This window comes from Apiospora aurea, assembly GCF_038362705.1.
Source record: "Apiospora aurea strain CBS 24483 chromosome Unknown utg000004l_segment0_segment0, whole genome shotgun sequence".
In the NCBI taxonomy this organism is placed as follows: domain Eukaryota; kingdom Fungi; phylum Ascomycota; class Sordariomycetes; order Amphisphaeriales; family Apiosporaceae; genus Apiospora; species Apiospora aurea.
The window spans coordinates 633,343-654,678 of NW_027117391.1; the positions used below are offsets into that span (position 1 = coordinate 633,343).

The following is a 21,336-nucleotide window of genomic DNA, read 5'->3' on the forward strand; positions in this document are numbered from 1 at the left end:
AGGCAGCCTGCCCAGCAAGGTAAAGGGTGCTCCAGACTACCGTTGGCTCTCTGTCTCTGTATCTGGTGAAGCCAAAAGGTTACCTGTGTTTCCCCTGTGGCAAGCCTTATTAGTATGTAGCAACATATCTTCAAGCCCGTGGATGATTGTTTTGCATTCTCGCAAATGGTTACTTTCTTGCACTACAAAGTAGCTTCGTATCATGATGGCATAGGTGAAAAGCATGGTGGCTGTTTTATCTGTCAGGAGCTCTGGTTTCGATAAACAACTGCATGGGCAGGTCCGGCCATTCATGAATCCGGGGGGTCCCAAATCGATCCTGGTACGGAAGGAGGGAGGGTGAGGCTGGGGTAAGAATCCCAAAGAATTGAATGTTTTGCCAACGGTGGTCGAGTGGTACTGTTCACATCTCCTCTGGTGCTTTCTCGGGGTACTCCTGGGACTCAACATCGCCTTCGAAAAGCAGGTGTGTTCAACCCCTGCCCTTGGCCACCAATCTTTTTTTTTCAACTTATTTTTTTTTCTTAATAATGAGCCTGCCAGTTATGCTTGGTGAGGAGTGATTAGCAACAGAAGCGTCTGCTTGCTTCATTCAAACCTCCCGTCACCCGTGCCAGTGATGCTTGCTTCCTCGTTATTCACACAAGCCTTCCTTACTGGCACCTATGCTCAGAAGTCACCGCCAACTACAAAAGACCAGACTGATGGACGATGAGACGAAGATTTGGATGAGTAGACCTCTCGTTCGAAGGGTAAAGAGGATAAAAAACATGCTGCAACTTCGAAGCGCATAGCACGCCCTCTCTCGCTTGAAACTCACGTTGTGCTCATCTACCTATGCGTAGATGATACCACTCACTTCCCATCATCCCAATCGCTTGAGCGACATGGACACCTAACCTAATCTGGACTCAGTACAGCAGACTAGATAATCCCAGAGACGAGGCATGAAAAAGCAACTCACGAAATCTACCAAAAGCGGCATGTAGGAACCAAAGCGACAGGTCTCCCTCATCTCTGGTGGAGGGCAGGAGCTATTACAAGGACAAGGAGCCCGCGATAACACAACTTTGTAAAACATCGATGGATAACGTATGTTCCATGTGGAGAAAAAGAATCAACATCCATTACTATCCAGTACCTCATAAGATTAATGACCCCTATGCCTAGAAACACATAATTCATAACCGAGCCCATCAAAAGATATCATCATGAAGCTCCCCCTCCCCATCCGCACGAATGGCCCAAAGACCATCCATCATTCGTGTCTCATCACTCCCTCCGTCCTTTTTAGGTATACACACTCTCCGTGACCGAGTTGACCTGCAATCCCACCTCGGCCATATTATCATCCTTGAGGAAATCGAGCGGCATCCAGACCAAATGCCCCTTAATCTGGTCCAGCTTGGACCGCACATCCTCCTGCGGCAGGAACCGGTCGAAGATGTGGCCCGACTTGACGCCCTTTGGCGGCAGGAACGTGTCGTAGTCCTTGAACGTCTTGACGTGGTCGTCCGGGTCCGCGTGGAACAGGTGCCGGAAGATCTCCGTGTTCCTCGTCGCGTTGCCCGTCCACATACCCCACAGCTCGTCGCTCAGCGGGTCCTCGACGAACCGGTACGTCTCGTCCTGGTCGTAGTAGTTGTTGGGCGAGTCGTCTCCCGGCGGCTGCGCGTTCACGTCGTTGCCGGCGTCGAGCTCTTGCGGCGGCAGCAGGCCCAGGTGCTCGCGCCAGAGATACCGTCTCAGCGTCGCGGCGTGACGGCCGACCTCTGATTCTTGCATTAGCACGCATACCTCATTTCTTGGGGATGTAAGTAAACTTACTGGTTTGCTGTCCGTCCATGACACTGGGAATCAGGTCTGTGTCCTCCATGACGATACTCAGTTCACTGTCGTGGTGACCCTCTTGTGAACGATCGTTCAAGTTACTAGAACCGCACACCACAATGCGATCATCCACAATCAGCAGCTTGGCATGAATGTAGAGCTCCTCCTGGACCCAGTTCTCGACCTCCTCCTCGGGCTTGCCTTCCCAGGGCTCCTCGCTGACGGGGCCCTGGCCCGCCATGGCGTGGTGCGCGACGCTGTACGCCGTGTTGGTATGCTGCGGGTCCGCGTTGTTGCCGGCCTCCTCGAACTTGCGCTTCGCGTCCGTCAGCGCCTGCTGGTCCGTCGAGTCCCGGCTCTTGGTGCGGCCCATGTGCTCGTCCATGCCGCCCTCGACATCCTTGGACCCATGGATGCCCGAGCCCATGATCTCCTCCGCCTCGGCCCGCTGCACCTCCTGGTAGCTCACGCCCGACTCCTCCTCCTTCTTCTTCATCGCCGGCGTCTTGTTCAGGCGGTCGTACGACCGCAGGTTGAAGACGAAGATGTGCTGTGTGGGATCGACACCCTCCTTCCGGATCTGTTCGAAGATGGAGTGCTCGCCGCGGCAGATCGACTTGAACTGGTAGTCCATGATGGCTCGCGTGCCAATGGCGGCGTCGTCTCGGAGATCGCCGGCGAATCCGGGGATGGCCGGGATGAGGATGATGACCCGGAACTTCCGGCCTTCCTTGCCAGCCCTCACGCAAGCCTCGACGATGGAGCGGCCTATCGTGTTATGAATGGGCGACTGTTGGTCTCCAGTAGCAGTGATGAAGAACTGGTTCTCAATGTACACAAAGTGTTCTGCCTTCCGAATGATCTCGGAATAAGCATTTTGAATGCTGTGATCCCTCAAGATACCACTCGACCTAAGTATACAGATCAGTACGTTATCTCATAGAAGGCAGGTTTGACGAGCTCGGTCAGTGGTATGATGCGATCAGTTACAGGGAATCTTACCAATCAGCGCTAGACCTGACGATCTGCGCATGGACGGACCCTCGATTGTTGATGTTCTTGTTCTCCAGAGGCGAAAGAGGGTGGATGATGTACTCTCCAACCGGGTGTTTGGGTCGCTGCACACCAACCAGATCCTCGTCGTCTCCCAGCCTACCCTGGAGTTGCATCCAGTCGAATCTCGCGTCACGCTTGTACTTGTCTCTCTTGACGAAGTTCCAGCGCAGTACGAAGTGCTCGGCGATGTCATAAACGCAGGGTCTGTTGGAGACAGTTAGTCAGTTCTGTAAAATCGGCAACGATACCTGGAGTTAGGGAGAAAACCAACCCGATGACGCCCATGGCCACATCGTGCCACGGCATACGGCCATAATCCGCTTTGCTCAGTTCGTTCGCCTTCCAATCTTGAACTTTTTGGAAGTCCATGATACGGTTGTTGTTGAAGTCTTGGCCGGGCCACACCTCATTCGACACGCCCTGAAACGGAATATGATCAGCAGCTTTCCCAAAGAGCAATAACTAGCAGAAGAATCTACCTCGGGGTGCGCATCGGCCAGGTTGTGCTGGTGAGCATCCCATCGACCAAAGCACAGATCCAGACCACCAATGAACGCCATTTCGTAGTCGATCACGATGAACTTCTCGTGGTGGGCCCAGTAGAAGGTCATGTCGGCCGCGTTCTCCAGGACGTTGTGGTCGGGATGGCGCATCACCTTGATGTTGCCATAACCGGGGCTGCCCTCGGGGCACAGGGCCTGCAGCGCGTGCTTTGTGTGCTCGGAGTTGCAGGTGATAGCTGCCTCTACCTCGCGGTACACAATCACGTAGATCTTGACGCCGGCCTCGGCCCGTCTCTTCAGGACCTGGTCCAGACGCCACTCCTGGTTGACGTAGGGCGGGCGCCGCAGGAACAGCTCGGGCGATAACCACCAGTCGGCGAGGTAGATGGTCTCCTTAGCATTCTCCAGGGCCACTGATACTGCCTGTAATGCATTGTGAGTAAGGGGGAACAGCCGTAGAAACGCAATTGCCTGATCAAAACTTACCCAGAAGTAGTTCAGTCCGTCGACATACCACTTGATCATGTTCCCGTCATGCTCGGGGAAATATGACTTGAAGCGGTGCTGCTCGCGAATGTTGTCCCGCTTGGCGTCGGTGGCCTTCTCATGCTCCTCATCGTGGCGATGTTCAGGGTTGAACTGCGCAAGAGAATCATGAGTATCAAGGACGAATTACACTTAATCAACATGGTGTTTTCTTTTCTCAACTTACAAGGTTTCCGAATTTGCCAATTTGGTGTCTAGGGGGTTGTTGTTGTTAGCTTGGACATTTCATTTCATTTGCACAGGGTGAGCTGTTGGTTGGGGGTCGAACTTCTTGTGGATGAGCGCGATCTTGGCGTCGTGCAGCTTGGTATCTTTGAGTTTCTCCTTCAATCCCTTCATCTTGTCGCCGAAGCTCTGTTTCCCGCCGTTGGCGTCCTCTGGTTTGGACATGCCGCCGGATGATGATCGGCCCACCAGGTAGGATTATAATTGCAATAGGGTATCAAGAAGTGGAAGAAGGGGGGATCGGCCGCGGACCGGCTTCCGTTGTGGATGGTCAAAATGCACACACGCTCGGGAGACACAGGTCAAAGCAATGGAGGTCGGATGATGGGTTGTCAGGTAGGAAGAAACGTGTATTGAAGGTACGGATATCATAGGGGGAGCGCAAGTAAATACGGTCCACCGCGGTGTGAATGCGAATCATATATACAAAATACGATTTCAGGGCAAGGGAAACAGCAAGGGCGGTTTGGTGATAGGATGCATGCCTGGGTAGGCCATCCCAGCAAAAGCTTGCTTGCTTGCATGTACCACCAGTTCAGATGAGCGTCGTCATAGGTGCCCGTTCAGCAGGTTTGCGACGGCCGAACCTCTCTGCAGCGCAGCGCAGAGAATGCCAAGCCAGTGCCGGGATCCGGTGGGTAAGCCTGAGCCTGGACAACAGGAGGGATGGTCAGACCATGTTCTCTTCTCGGTGATATATCCAGCAAGTCACCATTGGCCGCAGTTCATGCCGCCGCACCCAATTACTTGCGGCCTGCCAATGCATGTCGCGATTCGATCGACAGCTGATGTTGCTACACGACATGCAGGGCGGCACGAGATTGCTGTAGCGGAACAGACTTCGGGCTGGCGAGAGGGGTAGTTCAGGTAGTCTCCCGGTCAGATTATTAAACTCGTCAACCCTCTATGTGGCTACACTACCTGTTTTACACATAAAGCAGCTGCGTATTAAGCTGAAAGATATATAAAAATACTAAAATAATCAGAATCAAATATCCTATTTACCTAATATTTTGTTATATATTTTTTAATTGTTATTACCGACTTGTTTGGTAGAATTGCTGCTTTGCTAGAATTGAGCTGGATTAGAGGGTTGACTAGTTTAAAAATATTTGCTGGAGGTAGTTTCCCGCTATTTCGGATGGTTTGCAGTCTCTTCCAAGGGCCATCGACACTAAGCCAACCCCCGCGCTAGCGCTACGCAGTAATCATTGGTGCTGAAACTGTCCTTACTTTAGGTGGCTCCGTACATGGCGGGGTCAGCACGTCTTATTTGCACCGATTGGGCCATCTAGTTCTCGTCTTCAACGTGCAATCAAAGCCCCGACTGGTATCTTCTTAATTAGCATCTAGTAACTAGTAATACAGGAGGTTGGATTGATATATATTGTGTATAACCTCCAGGGTAATCTGCACAAGAGTATGGCTGGAGTTGGGACCTTGGAAGATAGAACAGCTTTGCGACAGGGGGTAGTCAGGTTACAAGCTGCATGTTGCTGAAAGTGGGCTGAGACTCGGTGACGTCACCAAACCGCATCTAGGTTGTCGAGAGACGCGTGCGCCCTGGTCGTTGCTTATCACAGGCAGACAGGCATTCAAAGCCTAACAAGCAGCGGCACCATCCGTCGCTCCAGATGTCTCACACAAGTGAGAGAGGTAATGTTGTATTCCCATGTTGATAACCACAGTTGTTTTGCCCCGCCACGAGGCTCATACCGAAAATCCACGTTTTGCCAAATCCTATGTCGCGTGCCATTGAGTTGAAGGCGCACATGTCGTTCTCCACCATAGCTCCTTCCTGCCTCAAGTTACTTTAGACAGGGAGGAACGTAAGCCAAGCTCCAGAAACATCAATTGTATGTTACCTGAAAGTACCTATCAATCGCGACGATAACAACAATGAATGGCAGTCTCATGAATAACACGATACACCAATCTTTTGTTTTCTCCTCAAAGCCACTGAATAAAACCATTGGCACTATTGGCCAATCATTACCGATGCTGCACGCCTCGCCATCTATTCTCCTACTGAGACTACCAAGACTGCTCACTCAATTCCATGGCCGTGTTGGAGGAGCAGCAGTTGGTAAGCCTGTCTCTTTCAGGATGACTTCTAGCGCCGCCAGCAACTTTTCATCGTCGTACCTATACAATATGTCAGCCTAGAACAGTCACGCTGCTCCGCCCAATCGTGCCCTTTTACGACTCACCTGCGGCCGACGAGCTGAAGAGAGATGGGCGCGTCCTTGTAACCTTTAGCTCCGTACATCTCCCATTGAGCCCAGTTGAACTTATCCGCTTCGCTTCGAGGGATGTACTCCCGAGGAACGTGAGCCGGCGTGTGAGCTTCTCCGTCCTTCCTGACGCTCACCCAGTCACGGATGGGGAACACCACCGCCGGATAGTCGAGCAAATTCCACTGCGAGGTGTAGCCCCAATACCTGGCCGCGTCCAGCTTGGGGGCAACGCCGGGCCCGGCGGGACAGAGGATCACGTCGACATCTGCTCTCTCGTTCCACAGTTCGGCGTATTGCCGTCGGTACTCGTCCCTCTCGGCACAAGCAGCCCATAAGGTGGTGACGTCGTGCTTTTTGACGTGGGGGTTCTCTTTGACTATCCACTTGGACAACGGCCTCCAGGACTCACCGGATGCCTTGATCGCCTCGGAAGTTTGGGCTCCTCCATCCGCGAAGTAGAGACCGGCCTGCGAATGTGTGAGCCACCGCTTTTGAGGTGTATGATAGGTCAGCACGACGGAGGACAAGGGTCTTACAATAATCGACCAAGCTCGGCCGTGGTCTTTGGGGATCCAGTCAACAACTTCAAACTTCTGGCTCTTCTGCATTTTGCCAACAACCTTGTGCAGAGCCCTGTTGATCGGCGGATGAGGCTTGACAACCCCATCATCCCATATGACCCCGACCTTCAGCTTCTTCTCGCCGAACATGCCGGCAGTGTCCCTCCAGTCCATGGCCACGAGGTCCGGCGATCTCAACCAAGGCTTTCCGTCGATCACCGTTTTCATGAACAACTTGATGCCCTCCAGACTTGTCGAAAGTGGCCCGATCGTCCCCAAAATGGCCTCGCATCCTTCCATCGGTGCCGACCAGCCAAGGACGGGCAAGCGTCCCGAGGTTGGCTTGAAGCCGAATATGCCATTGTTGGCTGCAGGTGAGCGTATGGAACCACCAATGTCGGTGCCAATTCCGAGGACAGATGCTCTTAAACCAATAAGAGCCCCTTCTCCGCCCGAGGAGCCGCCGGCTGTGAGAGAGGTGTTGAAGGGGTTGGCGCATACCCTGCAAACCTGGTCAGTTAGTGTGGCATTGCGGTAAGGATTACGAGACATGGAACAAGAAAACACGGCGGCGAAGGTGAAAAGACTGACCCGTATAGGTTGCTGCTGGTCTCCAAGTGCATCAAAGTCTGCGGCTGCGTAGTTCGCGCGTAGAACACAGCCCCCGCATCCCAAAGTATCTGCAGCAGTAATGCGTCTTCTTCAGCTACGCGGCCAACCCAGGACACGAAGCCCGCATTCAGATCCAGACCCTTCATGGCAATGTGCTCCTTCACGCTGATGGGGACGCCGTGCAGGGGGCCCACCGGCTTCTTATGCTCCATCCAGTAGCAGTCCAGATATTTGGCTCGCTCCAACGCTCGGTCGACCAGCAGCTCGGCGATGCAGTTCACCGTCCCCTGCGCGTCGCCGGCGCGGCGCAGAAACGCCAGGACGACGATGGTGGCGCTCCACTCCCCGGAGGCGAGACACCTGGCCAGTTCCTCGACGTCGGTGTTAATGATGGAGAGGTCCTCGGGGAGGGGGGGCTTCGATCCTGGACGCGGCGACGGTGGCGTCCCGGTGCCGGCGACGATCTTCGGCGACCTCCTGCCAAGTGGCCCCTCCCGCGATGGTCTTTCGGACATCCGACATGATGAGTGAGGGTATTGGAAAGGTCGAACTCAGTATAAGTAGGTCAACAACGATACAAAGTAAAAACGGTAGCCTAGAAGATGGATACCAAAACGAATACCAGCCTTGCAAGAATGAGGATTTTATTTGTGGGAGAGATTGAAGTTGGGTTATTGATATCACAGCCAACCGTCCTACCCCTCAGTTGCAACCATGTATTACGCAGACATATCAAATTGCCTTATCATGGCTCCTTCCCTGCACCAACACATCATCACACCTACTTGGTACGAGGGCGAGCGGGGGTGCACTTGCATCCGTATCTCCTTACTTTGGGGTATTTTCTATCCAATGATGTGCTTCGGGACATCACTGCCTCTTTCCTTTCCTTTTCCTATCGAACCAACATGCTTTAGGTATGTACATTCTATCCGGGGTCGAAACAGGGAGTGGCTGCACAGACGCACAACACCTTTCCTCCTTGCTTGCTGCACTTTACGACGCACATATTGATGCATGGGCCGATACAATGGTCCACTTGACCACCGGCATCTGCATGCTTGGCTTGGGATTGTCGCAACCGCGGGGCGGATCCCACGATGCCGATCCGGAGCTGCTGTGTTAATATGTTAGACTCCCCCGTATGCTTTCGCGGGTTCGACCCGGGCTCCACGAAACAGATTTCACGAGCAACTGGCTGGCGACCGTCGTTCCATGTAATAGCATGTCAATATATTGGACTGTTTGACGGAAGACCATGAAGCACTGCCATGTTGACCGATGATTGTCGGCACTATTGGCTACTTCACCCCATCAACACTGGAAGGGTCCTTTTTCTCCGCACGACCGAGCAAGCGCATCTTGCTTACCGGCCATGACGATCGGGATCAGCCCAGTGGAATCCTTTGATCCAATCATCCTCATAGGAGTATTACCGGATATGGCAATATGAATCTAATCCTATGTAGTAAATCACGCCACCCTGTAGTTATCTTATCGTACCTACACAGGACTGTTGTAGAAGGCTCTGTGTGACACCGCCATTTGCAGTTGTCCATATTACCTAGCCATGATCCTTTGACGGCTCACGTCCAACGTCTTTCCGCCTCTTCGTGCGCCTCTTCGTCCGTCCCGATACGGTGGAAACGCACAGCACCGGCGCTATCGACGTCTCGCCTGTACATTCCGTAATCAGAATGACTTCCTAGCACCAAGTTTCTGGGCCACTCCTGCAGCAATGAGCGGTACTTGGGCACCAGCCGCCGCTCGACGGTTTCCGAGATCGTCAGCTGCCTGCCCTCACGCTCCCGAAGGACACCGTGCTCGGCTAGCACGGCGACAAAGGGCGAAGCGTCGCTGCTGTCCTTCGCGTTCGCGCAGAACGAGCGGAACGCCTGCGCCAGGCCGCCGCCGTTCTGCTGTGGTGCAGCAGCAGCAGATTCGGATGGAGACTCCCCGGACTCGCGCTCGCGCTCGCGGTCGATCTGGACCGCCTCGTCCGCATACAATATCCGGCTCACCCCCACAAGCCGCGCAATAAGCGTCTCCAGAAGCCCCAGCGTCTCAACCCGGCGCGCCGCACCCTCCGAGCCCGGATCCTCCCCTCCACCGCCGCCAGCGTAGCCGCCTTCTGCCGCGACCAAGCCTCCAGCATCGGAAACACCCCCGACGCCAGCACCACCGGCTCGCTCTCCGCGTTCCCCGTCAAGAACAGCAGCGTCCGCAATCTCTCCGGCGCCAACACATGCAACACCGACGCCACCGCGGCGTGATCGAACCTCCACGTACGCCGATCCTCGCCCCCGCGCCGCGCCGCCAGCAGGAGCTTCGCCTCGCGCGTCGCGTTCACGTACGGCCAGAGCGGGCTCAGGTACTCAAACAGCCACGGCACTCTCGAGTGGGCCCGGGAGCAGCCCCAGAACGCGCTGGTGGAGCGGTGGTCCGCGCCCGCGTCCAACAAGAGCTCCAGGATCGCGACGGGGACGTGGTCGCAGCCCGTCAGGTGCAGCGGCCGCAGACGGTCCCAGTGCACGATGCTGGCCTCGTCTCCCGGGCAGCGGCGCGGGCCGGCGAAGGTGCGCTGGTTGGCGTCGGCGCCGTGGCGGAGGAGGAGGCGGACGCTTTCGGGGGACGGGGGTTCGTGGCGAAGCCGCAGCACTGCTTGTTCTGTTTGCAGCAGGCGTCGTGGCTTTGTGTTGCGGCTTGGCACGCTACGGCCCAGTGGATGGGGTACCAGATCTGGCCGTGGTACGACGCGGCCCATTTGTCGCCTTGGTTCGGATTGGCGCCCTTCTCCTCGAGCAGGAAGCGGACCAGGTCGACATGCCGGTGCTGGACGGCGACGGACAGCGGGGTCCCGGCGAGACAGGCGGCGCGCATCCTCTTCTCTGAGAAGGGCCACGGCGCCCAGTTCGCCATGCTCGGGTCGAAGAACTGATGGTCGACGGGGGCGCCTGCGTCTAGGCTCCGCTTGGCGAGGGCCAGGTTGCCAGTCCGACATGCCCATTGCAGCGCCCAGCAGTGGCCGTCGCGCACATCGCGGCTGTACAGCTCATCTAAGAAGAAGGAGGAGAGTCCGCGGCAGGTTAGGCCGAAATGGAGCAGGTCGCTGAGACCATCAATGTGTGCTCCGATTTCGAGCAGCAACTCGGTCGGCCATTGCAACATCTTGTAGTTCTTTTCTCGTTACGAACCAATATGGTCGGGATAGATGATAGAAGGAAATAGGTTGTCTGATATGAGGCATAAGGGTATTTGTTGCCGGACACTTATACGAGCGACTACAGTAAGCAGGTGGGCAATTGACAGAGGCTGTGCTATTCGAAGATCCAATTGTGCCTGCGCCGCAATTGGTCTATTGGCGTCTGCCTACAGGCCTTCGTGGAGTGTTACGCATGGATTTTATATCGAACTTGCCTATTCCGGTTCTGAATACACGCGTCGATCATGGTTTTTACACTTAATTGCGCGTCATCTCCAGGCTTCGAGATGCGTTCATTGAACCCGTATGGTGACGACGGAGGATCTAACGAAACGTCCCCGGCCAAAGTTGCGCTCTATGGCAAGGGGTGTAATTTGTTAGTAGACTTTAGTCGCCAAGGTAAACTAGGATTGGTATGATTTGCGTGATCATGTCGCTGGATGTACCAAATACTACAATGAACGTCACCCTGGAATACGACCAACTTTCGTAACGTGCCTGATCCAAGTAACGAAGTAATTGATGATTTCTGTTTGTTATTATATGCTGTATTGACTATGCCACCATGGCAATAACCATGCCATCCGTACCCCTACAAACACGTACCCCCAAAGCGCGATCGTATCTGAAAGAAAGAGCACGCAGAATCATTCGCCCGCCCAGTACTTGCTAGTATGACTGGAAATGCAACCCAACCCAATGGTATCTTGACACCTTCCCTATGCCTGGTAGCCGTATAGTACCGCTTTTTGTTTAGAACATAATACACATAAATCATAAAGCAACTACTTTCACGACGACCGACCCCGTCTTGAAAATAGGCGTATATATGCACACACACATCCACACCCACGCCCCCTCAGAAGTACATACAGAATAAAACAGATAAGCCTACAAATCCCAGGATAGAGAGATAAGAGGAACTGGGAAGCAAAAGACTCCCCCAGCAGGAGAGGAATATATGTCGAAAAGAAGAGAGCGAGGGATGTCGAGGGGAGCAGATCGAACTCGAAGATCACAGCAGCCCCTGTGACGACTTGTACGAGCTCGACCGGCTCGGCGGCTCGTACCAGTTCTGGTACGGGTGGTTCGGCAGGCTGAAGTCGGCGAAACTGAGCGGGTTAACGCTCAACCGCACCGGCCGCGGCGCCGCAACGGGCGGCGGCTGCCCCTGTGCGTGCGCGGGTCCATTGGCCTGCGCATGCGCGAGGCCCGGGATCATCTGACCCGCGCTTGTGCCCCCCAACATCGAGCCCGCGCGGTCCGCCGTCGGCGTCGGCAGGTTGTAGTTCGGCTGCTGCTGCTGCGCCGAGCGGTCCGAGGGCGAGGGCGCCGTGCTTGTCGTATGACTGCTCGGCGCCGTAGTCGTCTTAGCAGCAGACGGGTTATTGTTTCCATTGTTGTTATTGCTGTTGCTGTTGGGATTCGTCGGATTCGGCGCCGGCAGGAACTGCGCCGCGAGCCCCGAGATGCTGTTCTGCTTCTCCCAGCCCCAGACCCTTTTCAAGTTCTTGACGACGGCGCCGAGCTTCCAGCCCGTGGCCTTGTCGATGTTCTCGAGGATGTTGACGCACTCGCGCTGCTCGGCGCGGTCCGTGAGGACCTCGGCGACGATGGCCAGGCTGCGGATCGACACGGAGGCGACGCCGCGGTCCCACGTGTGCGCCACGATGCCGCATACCTGGTGCGCGTGGTGCTGCTGGACCGCGCGCGCCTCTTCGCTGTCTTTGGGCAGGATCGGATTGATCTGCGCGAGCAGGCATTGGGCGGTGTGGTAGAAGAGGCGGCCGACGATGGCAGCACGCTTGATGAGCCTGAACGAAGTTGAGTATTAGCTTTCCGTTATATGTACCCGAGGAATTCTCCCCAAAGGGGTGACATAGGAAAAGAGCTAAAGGGGGTAACATACCAGACATTAGGAAACAACGACGTCGGCCTCCCGCCGCTGCCACCCCGCGACTGCGAAGGGTACAGGTACCCAAACGGGTGCATGGGCCGCGGGCACGCGTCGTTCCAGGTGTCGCACATGCCCTTGAGGCGCTGCCACTCGGCGTAGCGCCCCTGCAGGCGCATCTGCTCGTCGTGGGGGCTGGGGTTCTTGAAGTTGGGGATGTTGGCGCGGAAGTTGCAGATCTTGGCCACGATGAAGAACATGCGGTGCACCCAGGTCTCCTCGGCGCCGTGCCCGAGCCCCTCGTCCCGGTTGATGATGATCTGGTGGTGGTTGCTGCTGCTGTCGCGCCGCCGCTTGTCCGGGTCGGTCGAGTCGAAGAAGTCCATGTCGACGCCCCATTGGTCCGGCTCCCACGCCGTCTGCCAGTTGAAGGCGAGGCAGCTCAGCAGCTCCATGCCGACGTTAAGCCAGAAGCACGCGGCGCCCAGGCCGGTGCTCTTGGCGTTCCACCCACACTCGCGGATCAGGGCCCGCGCGCCGGCGATGTGGCTCATACGCTGCGTCGGCTTCTCGCTCATGATCTCGTAGACGTTGAGGACGACGGCCGTGGTGGCGCACTCGGCCGTGTTGCGTTCGGGGTTCTGCAGGCTACGGAGCAGCTGCGTCGTCGCGGTGTCGTAGTAAAACAAAGCCTTGTCGTCGTTGAACTGCTGCGTAACCGTCAGTTGCTTGACGCCGCAGGCGAGCAGGGCGTTGAGCAGCATCGGGCACTTCAGGGCGTGGTAGGGCACCAGCCGCGAGAAATGCTTCTTCTCGTCCAGGCTGTCCATCCAGACGCCCACCTCTTCGACGAAGACCTGCATGAAGTGCAGCTCTTCGGGCGAGTTGAGGTACTCGCGCTCCCCGGCCTTGTCGCTCGTTGGCGTCATCATGCCCGTATCAGGGGGGCCGATGGGGTCTTGTCCCGGGCAGGGACCGCCGCGGAAGGATGGGGGAGGGTTGCCGACGGTCATGCCGGCTATCGATGCGGCGGTTGACACATCGCTGCCTCTGTACGTGTGCCGGGATTGGCTGCGATGGGTCTCCTCTTTTGATGCGAACGGGTCCGTCAATAACAGACTTTCGTAGCCCCTGTTGGTAGAAGGCTTGGGGAACGCCAGGAAGGAAGCATCGCTATTCCGCCTCGACGGGTATCCATCCGAGTACGCATCGGATTGTGAGTGCGCCTTCTCCCTGTAGTGGGTTGACTGTTGTAACGAAGATAGGTTGGTGGTCGAATATCTCCGGTCTATCGGTGGTACATGATGTTGCTCCAAGCGGGCAATGCTGAATGACTGCCGCCTGAGGTCTGGAACCCGATCAGGTTCATGCGGTGGCGTGATGACTTGCTGTTCCAATTTGGCATACCGGCCCAGCCCGCCTCGGTATTCCGAGGCGATTTGCCGCGACTCATCCTGAAATTGCACTGTGAAGAGAATACGTGTAAGCGGCAAATCAAAACCAAAGGGGCCTGGCGGGATAACATACCTGACCACTCCTCTGTGGGTGGGAGGAGGATGGGCGGCTCCTTGCAGGTGAGATCGATAAAGTTTAGTCGTACACCACGCTTGCATTCCCTATTACTCTTCCTACAATTCAAGCAATCGGGCGTTGCTTCATCGCACTTCAAGTGACGTTCTCTACAAGTGAGACATCTGCTCGTGGTAAACCTGTCGAACGAGGCATGCGGGGCTCAAGGGGTGCGTGAGCCTACCCCGTTGCCTCGTTCTCAACAGGTTCTGGCTGTTAGCGTATGATCGTCTACAGGATATAATTGGGTTGAGTTGGATACAGGGGTTAGGGGAGACGAAAAGATCAGATCAGACGTGAGGACTTAGAGGGGAAGGTGAAGATAGCAAAAAGATGAAGAGAAAAAAATAGTTCCTTGCCCTGTTCTCACTCGCCTGCTCTTGGCCGGCACTGCCTCCGGGACGGTCATGCCACTTCCCGGTGGTGCTACCTTCGCCGTCTTGCCAGGGCTGCTGTTGGGGTTGCTTCTGGACGGTCCCAGTTTGCTCGGATCCGAGGCGGATAGCCTTTGCCTCTTAGGGGGCGGTATTTCGAATTGACTGTCGTTCGCTGGTGCATAGCCGTTCCTCACGGTGTACGGCGGAGAGGGATGCTCAGCATAGTGCGCGCCATGCGGCGCAGCGGCGCCGAGTCCGAAGCCCGGGTGGACAACGTTCGGCGCGGTGTTGTAGGTAGCCAGAGCCGCGAACGTCGCCTCCGTAGAGACGGGGTGGTCGGTCCCGAGAAGGGGACTGGGCTGGGCTGTTTGAGGGATGGGATGGGAGGGAAAGCGAGATGAGGCGGCTTTCAGCTCCAGCTAACAAGGAGGATTATTGTTTGTTAGTTCCAGCCGGTACTCTCGGTTGCTGTTACTGTTGCTGCGGAAGATCGTTGACGTTCCCGAAACTAGGTAGAGGCTGCAGGCAGCAACGGGTATCTTGATTGCTGGGGACCGTTGAAGAAAGATGAGCTACAAGTCGGTCGATTAGAGTAGAAGCGAAGATCGTAGAATAGTTTGCTTGAACCGGAAATGCGAGGGAGATAAAAGAAAAGGGCAAGAATTGTCGAAAGAAACCCGAGAAAGGCGTGGAGTCGAGTACAAGTAGATGGTAGATCGAGAGTGTGGGGGACTAGTACGATGTACTATGTCTCTGGTGACAGGCTTCTTCAGCACGTTCTCCCCTCCACTGTTTCTTCTTTCTTTCCTGCTCTCGCTTTTGCTTCTTCCTTCTGGGGCTGTTTGGCGGTGGTGGTAGTAGTTGTTCTTTGAACAGGCTAGAACTTGGGGATACACTCCAATGTCTTGGACTTCGTACGAGTGAACCGTCGGTTGATTGGAACAAGCGTGTCAAACAAAAGCTGTAGTGCGCCGTCCGTCTTCCCCGACGGAAACTGGCAGCAGAAGGGTGTTGGGTAGGCCAAGGTCCAAGCCAAGTTGACTGACTTGAGAGTGCTTGTGCTTTAGTTCCTTCTGCTGTATGTAATCTAAATCGTTATTAATTCCGATGGATGACTCTCATTCGTCTCCCCGATCGATCAAGCAGGTGAGCGCCCGCATAAGTACTTGTACTAGGTGTGGTGCCACAAAGCTGGGCCCCAGTGTGCCGGAAGACGGGAGGAGCTAGCTGACCAGCTGCTAAAGGGCCGGTCTTGAATTTGGCGTGGGAAAGCAAAGGGGTGGGATGGGAATTGGCAAAGTAAATGTAGTCGTACTGTATGGTAGTAGGTATGGCCGGTTGGAAGGGTCGGGTTCGTCCAGGTAAGTATGATAAGTATAGGCCGCAGCTGAAAGAGATTTGCTAGTTTTGGGCCAAGAAAAGAAAGCTTTTGCTTTTCCTCCCGCGATGACGATATAACTCTGCAGTTAATAAAGAGCGATGGCGAGAAAGAAAGGGATAGCTTCGCTGTTAGCGCCGGCTACACTGGCATGTCTTCTTCTAGTGTTCTTAGCTCCGATACAAGAAGACGGGCATGCCTCGAGAGCTCCTTGATCAAACGAGTGAATTGGTAGATAAGTATGCTGGGTGGCTAGTCGTCTGACGCCAATGCAGCAAGGGAAGCCTGCAGGGTGCCAGTCAAGCTTTCGTCACTCGTGGTATAACAGTTCGACATATGCGTGTTAGATAAGGTAGAGACAGAGACAGAATACGGGGTGGTCGTGTGCCGTGCCGTGTCTGTTTGGGTTGGTATGGTATTTTGGGATGGGTGAGACGGTAGCCGAGGAAGAAGCTTCGAAGCCTAGACCGGGAGGGTCTGGATCTGATCTGTCAAGTCAATATTCAAGGTGTGTGTTGTGGGATGTAGTAGTAGTAGTAGTAGTAGGAGTAGTAGTAGGAGTAGTATACCTAGTATGCTCCATGAAGCTTGTCTAGCTTTTCGTCAAAGTGCGCATTTTCAATAGCGACATGCGCCATCCGTATTGTCACCTGCCTTCGCAGCGTCCCCCGTAGGCCATGACGGGCGACCCCCCAAGTCCATGCAGATCAATTGCAGGACTGCCGGCCAACCAGCGGCCGCCAAAGGTTGTTTTTTTGACTCTCGAGCCTCGAAACAACCCGGCCCTGGTAATGCTTGAATGGATTTAAATAATGGGTCGCTCCCGGTCCGTGTCGAATAGCTCTTGTCAGAGAAGTGCATCGGCTTGACTTGCTCCTGGTGATGCCGAGAGTCGCAAACACCCATCGTCGGTTTCAACGGTACCTGCCAAGACCGCCCTACTGTGCCCTTTCACCCCAACTGCGCTGCGAAGTCGTCTCAACCTTGGGATAGATGGATGTATTTGTCAGTTGACAGGTGCATCTTGCATTCATTTGCCTTTCGGCATAGTGCGTGTGTCGTTAGATCAAAGACGCCGACTGCACTGCGCATACAAGACTATGCCGCTTCGGTCCCCAGTGCCATCATCTGTAACCGTTGGTGGTCTGAACTACGTAGCTTGACTCTCTGTTCCGTGCGATAGTCTGGTTTTGCCTACACCAGAGCCGATACCCGGAGGCAGACGATTCTTGGCTTGGCAATACGTGCGTTGCATGCCAACGTCTCCGGGGCTCTGGGGCTGTGGTTGTAGCTTGTAGCCGTTGTCAACCAGGTAAATTGCGAGGTAGCGATGGCGCCCGTTTGATCATCTTGCGGTTACGTGTGCAGTATCCGCCGAAAATGTTGCTCTCCACTGCCGACTGCCACGCGACCGGGTCTTTTTGCTATGGGCATCGTACCAGCCCATATAATCCAACATTATCCATTGTCAACTATAATTCGTTCAGCTATTTTGCTGTGCAACATTATCTCCGAAGCCTCAGCAGCTGAATTGTTCCTCTGTGTGGTTGTGGGTTGATCGGCGCAACCCGTTCCTTAGCCCTAGCCTAGAGTTGAAGCAGAGAAAATCTCCGTCTTCTGGCGCTCTGGCGCCCCGGGAAGTTGCAGCAAACATGGGGCCAGTAGCGCTGTGGTCATAAGCATAAACACGAGCCGAGAGTGGTGGGTGACATCCTACCAGACTGCATCGGATATGACGAAATTGCAGCTCGACTTCACCACGTCAAGTTTCGTTTCGAGAGGATGGCAATCCTTAGGGATCGGGGAGCCTCATTGCCCCAGAATCCATACAAACCAGCCCGTCAAGCCAGGCAAAGCACCCCTTGCTGCTGTGAGAGAAGGTCAAGGGTGGATCAAGCGAATTCCCTACCGGCACCTTTGTGAGCCGACGACTTGACCCAAATTTAGCGGACCCTGTTCTCTTCTGCGGATGTACGGGTAGACATGCTAATTTGTCATGCGCGACAACAGAGCCACCGTCCTAGTGCATCTGAACTCCCATCTCACAGATTGCTAAGACATGGGAGATCGCTGTATCGACTAGAAGCTTTGCACATTGTCGCCATCGTCATTAGGTCAGGTTCTTGGTGCAATGGAATAGCAGAAGAAGGGTTGCCCTCCCTCGGATTCCACATCCGGGCTCGCTTAGGCTCACCCTCCAAACACAGGAACAGGGGTCTTCAAATGCTAAAATCTCAGGCCCTGTAGATCGATTAACGGGAATGCAAGGGGTTGAGGGGTTACTTTTTTTCTCCAGGTCGGTTAGTGGAGAACCTCCTGATTATAGTGTACTTGTAGAAATAGCAAACGTGCTGTAGTGAGACAAGTACGCAAGTAGCACAGATATTCACTCTTGAGCCGTGGAAGGAATCGCCGAGAGATCTTCTTCCCATACAAAGCTGTACACATGGTTTCCCCTCTCAATCTGATCTGATGGCAACCTGCAGGCTTGGGCAGATTGCAGGCAGACACTTCTTCTAGCGGTAACAGCTGACCGGGTCGGTCTGATTTGATGATGGAAGTTGACGTAACACGCGCGCGCCCAGATACAAGAGATGGCGTGTGGAAATGACAATTCTCAGCTGAGTTGGGATGAGCCCAAAAGCAATAGACAGCTATAAATGGCCATCCGAAGTCTGCAGGTGGCTACTGAGACATTGTTCTCGCAAGTCGCCATGGCCCAACAACTAGTCTGATGCATCACGGCTGGCGTGCGGATCTAGCATGGCACAACAGTAGACTTCGGGCATCTTTGTATGACACGTCTCAGATCGTTCGCTGACTCTCTTCTGGAGTTGCGTGTGTAGAGAATCCTGTGGCGTCCAATGGGAAGAGCATTGTAGGCCACAGTGGTGCTGGCGCTCTGTGAATAAGCATTTTGTCATTTGCCTTTGGCCCTTGCGTGCAGGTTCGGTCGCAGGTAAATTCAAAAGCTGATAATGTGCATCGGGGTTTGAGTAACAGTACCCCGATGGAAAGAAAACTGTTGCACTGTGCCGATCTTGCAGGCGAGGAGATGATGCTCGGCTCCGGTTGTAATTCATGACCCCAAGAAGTATGTAAAGTGTCGACAAGGACGACGGCAAAGTAGGGAATTCAAGGAAAGGAAAAATGGAGAATGGATTGGACGTACATAGACTGATCAAATGGATTTGCTATTTTTGGGGTTGGGATCTCGCCCTCTCTTTCTCCCTCCAAGGCAAACGTCAATAGGTTAATTAGTGGGCTGCTTCTGCCAAAAGCTCATCTGGCAACTTTTGACGGCGCCTGCCAATGTTTAAATCAATCTTCCAATTGGCAGGCAACGTCCAAAGCCAAACATATCAATTTGCACCACCAAGCATTTGAGTTCACAGCTGATCGTCGGTCCGCCCGATATAGATACCTCAATACCCAATCGGCGAAACGACCCTAGCCTAGCAATGTATCCAAGGTGAAAAGCCACGATACTACTTGCTTTGCCCATTGGCCGTTTCAGAAAACATCAGTACCAGCCCATCCATCCATCCATGGCTTCACAACTCCCGCTGCCGCAGCCCAAGGCGGTACTGCGAGGTCACCAGGCCCAAGTCCACGCGGCGGCCTTTGTGAGGAATAACCAGCGCCTGGCATCCGGTGATGCGGAGGGATATGTCGTGCTATGGGATCTGACTATCGTGCGCCCGAGAGCCGTGTGGCGCGCCCACTCCAATGCCATCCTCGGCATCGCCTCCTGGGGTACCGACAAGATCATCACGTGAGTTTGGCTTAGTCGCACATTGTTCATGTGTAAAGCACCTGCATATGTATATACATTAATGTCCAAGGCTAAGAGCTCTCTCGCTACTACAACATCAGACACGGTAGAGATAACCAGTTGGTCATCTGGAAACTCGCAGAGGAAGATGAGGCCTCGTTGAGCACCACGCTCCCGCTGGACCCCTCGTCCGCGCCCAGGCCCCAGCCATGGATTCTATATATCCTCCCCGTCAACTCCATGAACTTCTGCTCGTTTGGCTTCTGCCCAGCTGATGCGGATGGGACAGCCGAGGAGCTGCTGATCGCCGTCCCCAACACGTTGGCGTCTGAATCGGTAGGTGAAGATCATGTTCCATGCCAAACACCCCGCATTGACGCCTCAGCAGGTCGACATATACCATTTCCCCGGCCAGAAGAGACTGCATACCGTGATCTCGAGCCCTAAAGAGGAGAAAACGGGCATGGTCATGTCCTTGGTGTTATGTCGCGCAAAAGGGGCCGGCGGCTCTCTCACCCTGGTCACCGGGTACGAGAACGGCCTGGCCATGGTGACCCAGCAAAGCCCAGATGGGTCGTGGGATGTGTCATACCGGTCACAAGCCCACGGGCAGCCGGTTTTGTCGCTGGACGTGTCGCCCAGCCAAGACTTTTTCTACACGTCAGGCGCCGATGCCAATGTGGTGAAACATCCGATCCCTCAGCAGGCATGGTCGACTTACTCGGCACCCGAAACGCCAACGACCACATCATCGCCATCTCCACCACCGGAGTCACGCGTGCCGAAGCGGGATACTAACAAACCGGCCAAGCCAAAGCCAACATCGCTTTTATCTGCGGCGCTGGCCTCCGCACCTAAACAAGCACCGATACCCCAGAAGCAGACCGTCGAAGTCAGGACGCAGCCTACAAAGGTCATCAGCACCAAACACTCCGGACAGCAGAGCTTGAGAATGCGCTCGGACGGCAAGATCTTTGCGACGGCGGGCTGGGACTCCAAGATTCGCGTCTACTCAGCCAAGACAATGCAGGAGCTGGCGGTGCTGAAATGGCACCAGGTCGGATGCTACACCATTGCCTTTGCAAACCTTGATGTCTCGCCGTCAACTGATGATCGAAAACAAAGCAATGGCGGTGCTAATGAGACTGGCAGTGATCAGTCCAATGCCACCACCAAGGCCGTCGTTTCCAAGCTTGTGGATGTGACGGTCAAGGATCGGCGGATCAAGCAAGCCAAGGAAACGCATTGGCTTGCCGCTGGAAGCAAAGATGGCAAGATCAGCCTATGGGATATTTACTGATTTGGCCCGTTATATCAAATAACGCTAGTAATAATGATGCCATGGCGAACCTCATATGACGGTGATATGTATACCCGTCTTTCGATCACAATTTCGCGACCCAGCGTGAGATGCTAAGCTTGTCGAGTGACTTTCGAGCCTTGCAGTAAGCCTGTGAGGCTATTCATCGCCTGTTTTGGTACATGGAAGAACGTACCCATGGATTAGATATCATAATAACCGCGCCAGAAAAATATCTGTCATCCTATAAGAATGAATCACGCACCAATGTG

At 54.6% G+C, this 21,336-nt stretch overlaps 5 protein-coding genes across 5 annotated transcripts; 1 reads left to right on the plus strand and 4 right to left on the minus strand.

The window, feature by feature from the left end:
- Nucleotides 1-1,290: 1,290 nt before the first annotated feature.
- On the minus strand, nt 1,291-4,325 carry PG986_005016 (Phospholipase D1; the record flags this gene model as incomplete). The annotated part of the gene is made up of 8 exons (XM_066841238.1): nt 1,291-1,772; nt 1,828-2,741; nt 2,833-3,090; nt 3,158-3,306; nt 3,366-3,812; nt 3,876-4,028; nt 4,102-4,129; nt 4,204-4,325. The coding sequence occupies 8 exons, from the start codon at nt 4,323-4,325 to the stop codon at nt 1,291-1,293; spliced, it is 2,553 nt and encodes an 850-aa protein (XP_066701100.1).
- Nucleotides 4,326-6,211: 1,886 nt separating this feature from the next.
- On the minus strand, nt 6,212-8,084 carry PG986_005017 (uncharacterized protein; the record flags this gene model as incomplete). The annotated part of the gene is made up of 3 exons (XM_066841239.1): nt 6,212-6,305; nt 6,371-7,459; nt 7,549-8,084. 3 exons carry the CDS (start codon nt 8,082-8,084, stop codon nt 6,212-6,214), a joined length of 1,719 nt encoding a protein of 572 aa, XP_066701101.1.
- Nucleotides 8,085-9,155: 1,071 nt separating this feature from the next.
- On the minus strand, nt 9,156-10,737 carry PG986_005018 (ankyrin 2-3/unc44; the record flags this gene model as incomplete). The annotated part of the gene is made up of 3 exons (XM_066841240.1): nt 9,156-9,799; nt 9,859-10,190; nt 10,280-10,737. 3 exons carry the CDS (start codon nt 10,735-10,737, stop codon nt 9,156-9,158), a joined length of 1,434 nt encoding a protein of 477 aa, XP_066701102.1.
- Nucleotides 10,738-11,786: 1,049 nt separating this feature from the next.
- PG986_005019 (uncharacterized protein) lies at nt 11,787-14,390 on the minus strand (the record flags this gene model as incomplete). The annotated part of the gene is made up of 4 exons (XM_066841241.1): nt 11,787-12,585; nt 12,681-14,130; nt 14,193-14,289; nt 14,340-14,390. 4 exons carry the CDS (start codon nt 14,388-14,390, stop codon nt 11,787-11,789), a joined length of 2,397 nt encoding a protein of 798 aa, XP_066701103.1.
- A 5,147-nt stretch (nt 14,391-19,537) lies between these two features.
- PG986_005020 (WD40-repeat-containing domain protein) lies at nt 19,538-21,064 on the plus strand (the record flags this gene model as incomplete). Its single annotated transcript, XM_066841242.1, has 3 exons — nt 19,538-19,764; nt 19,866-20,100; nt 20,153-21,064. 3 exons carry the CDS (start codon nt 19,538-19,540, stop codon nt 21,062-21,064), a joined length of 1,374 nt encoding a protein of 457 aa, XP_066701104.1.
- Nucleotides 21,065-21,336: the final 272 nt, after the last annotated feature.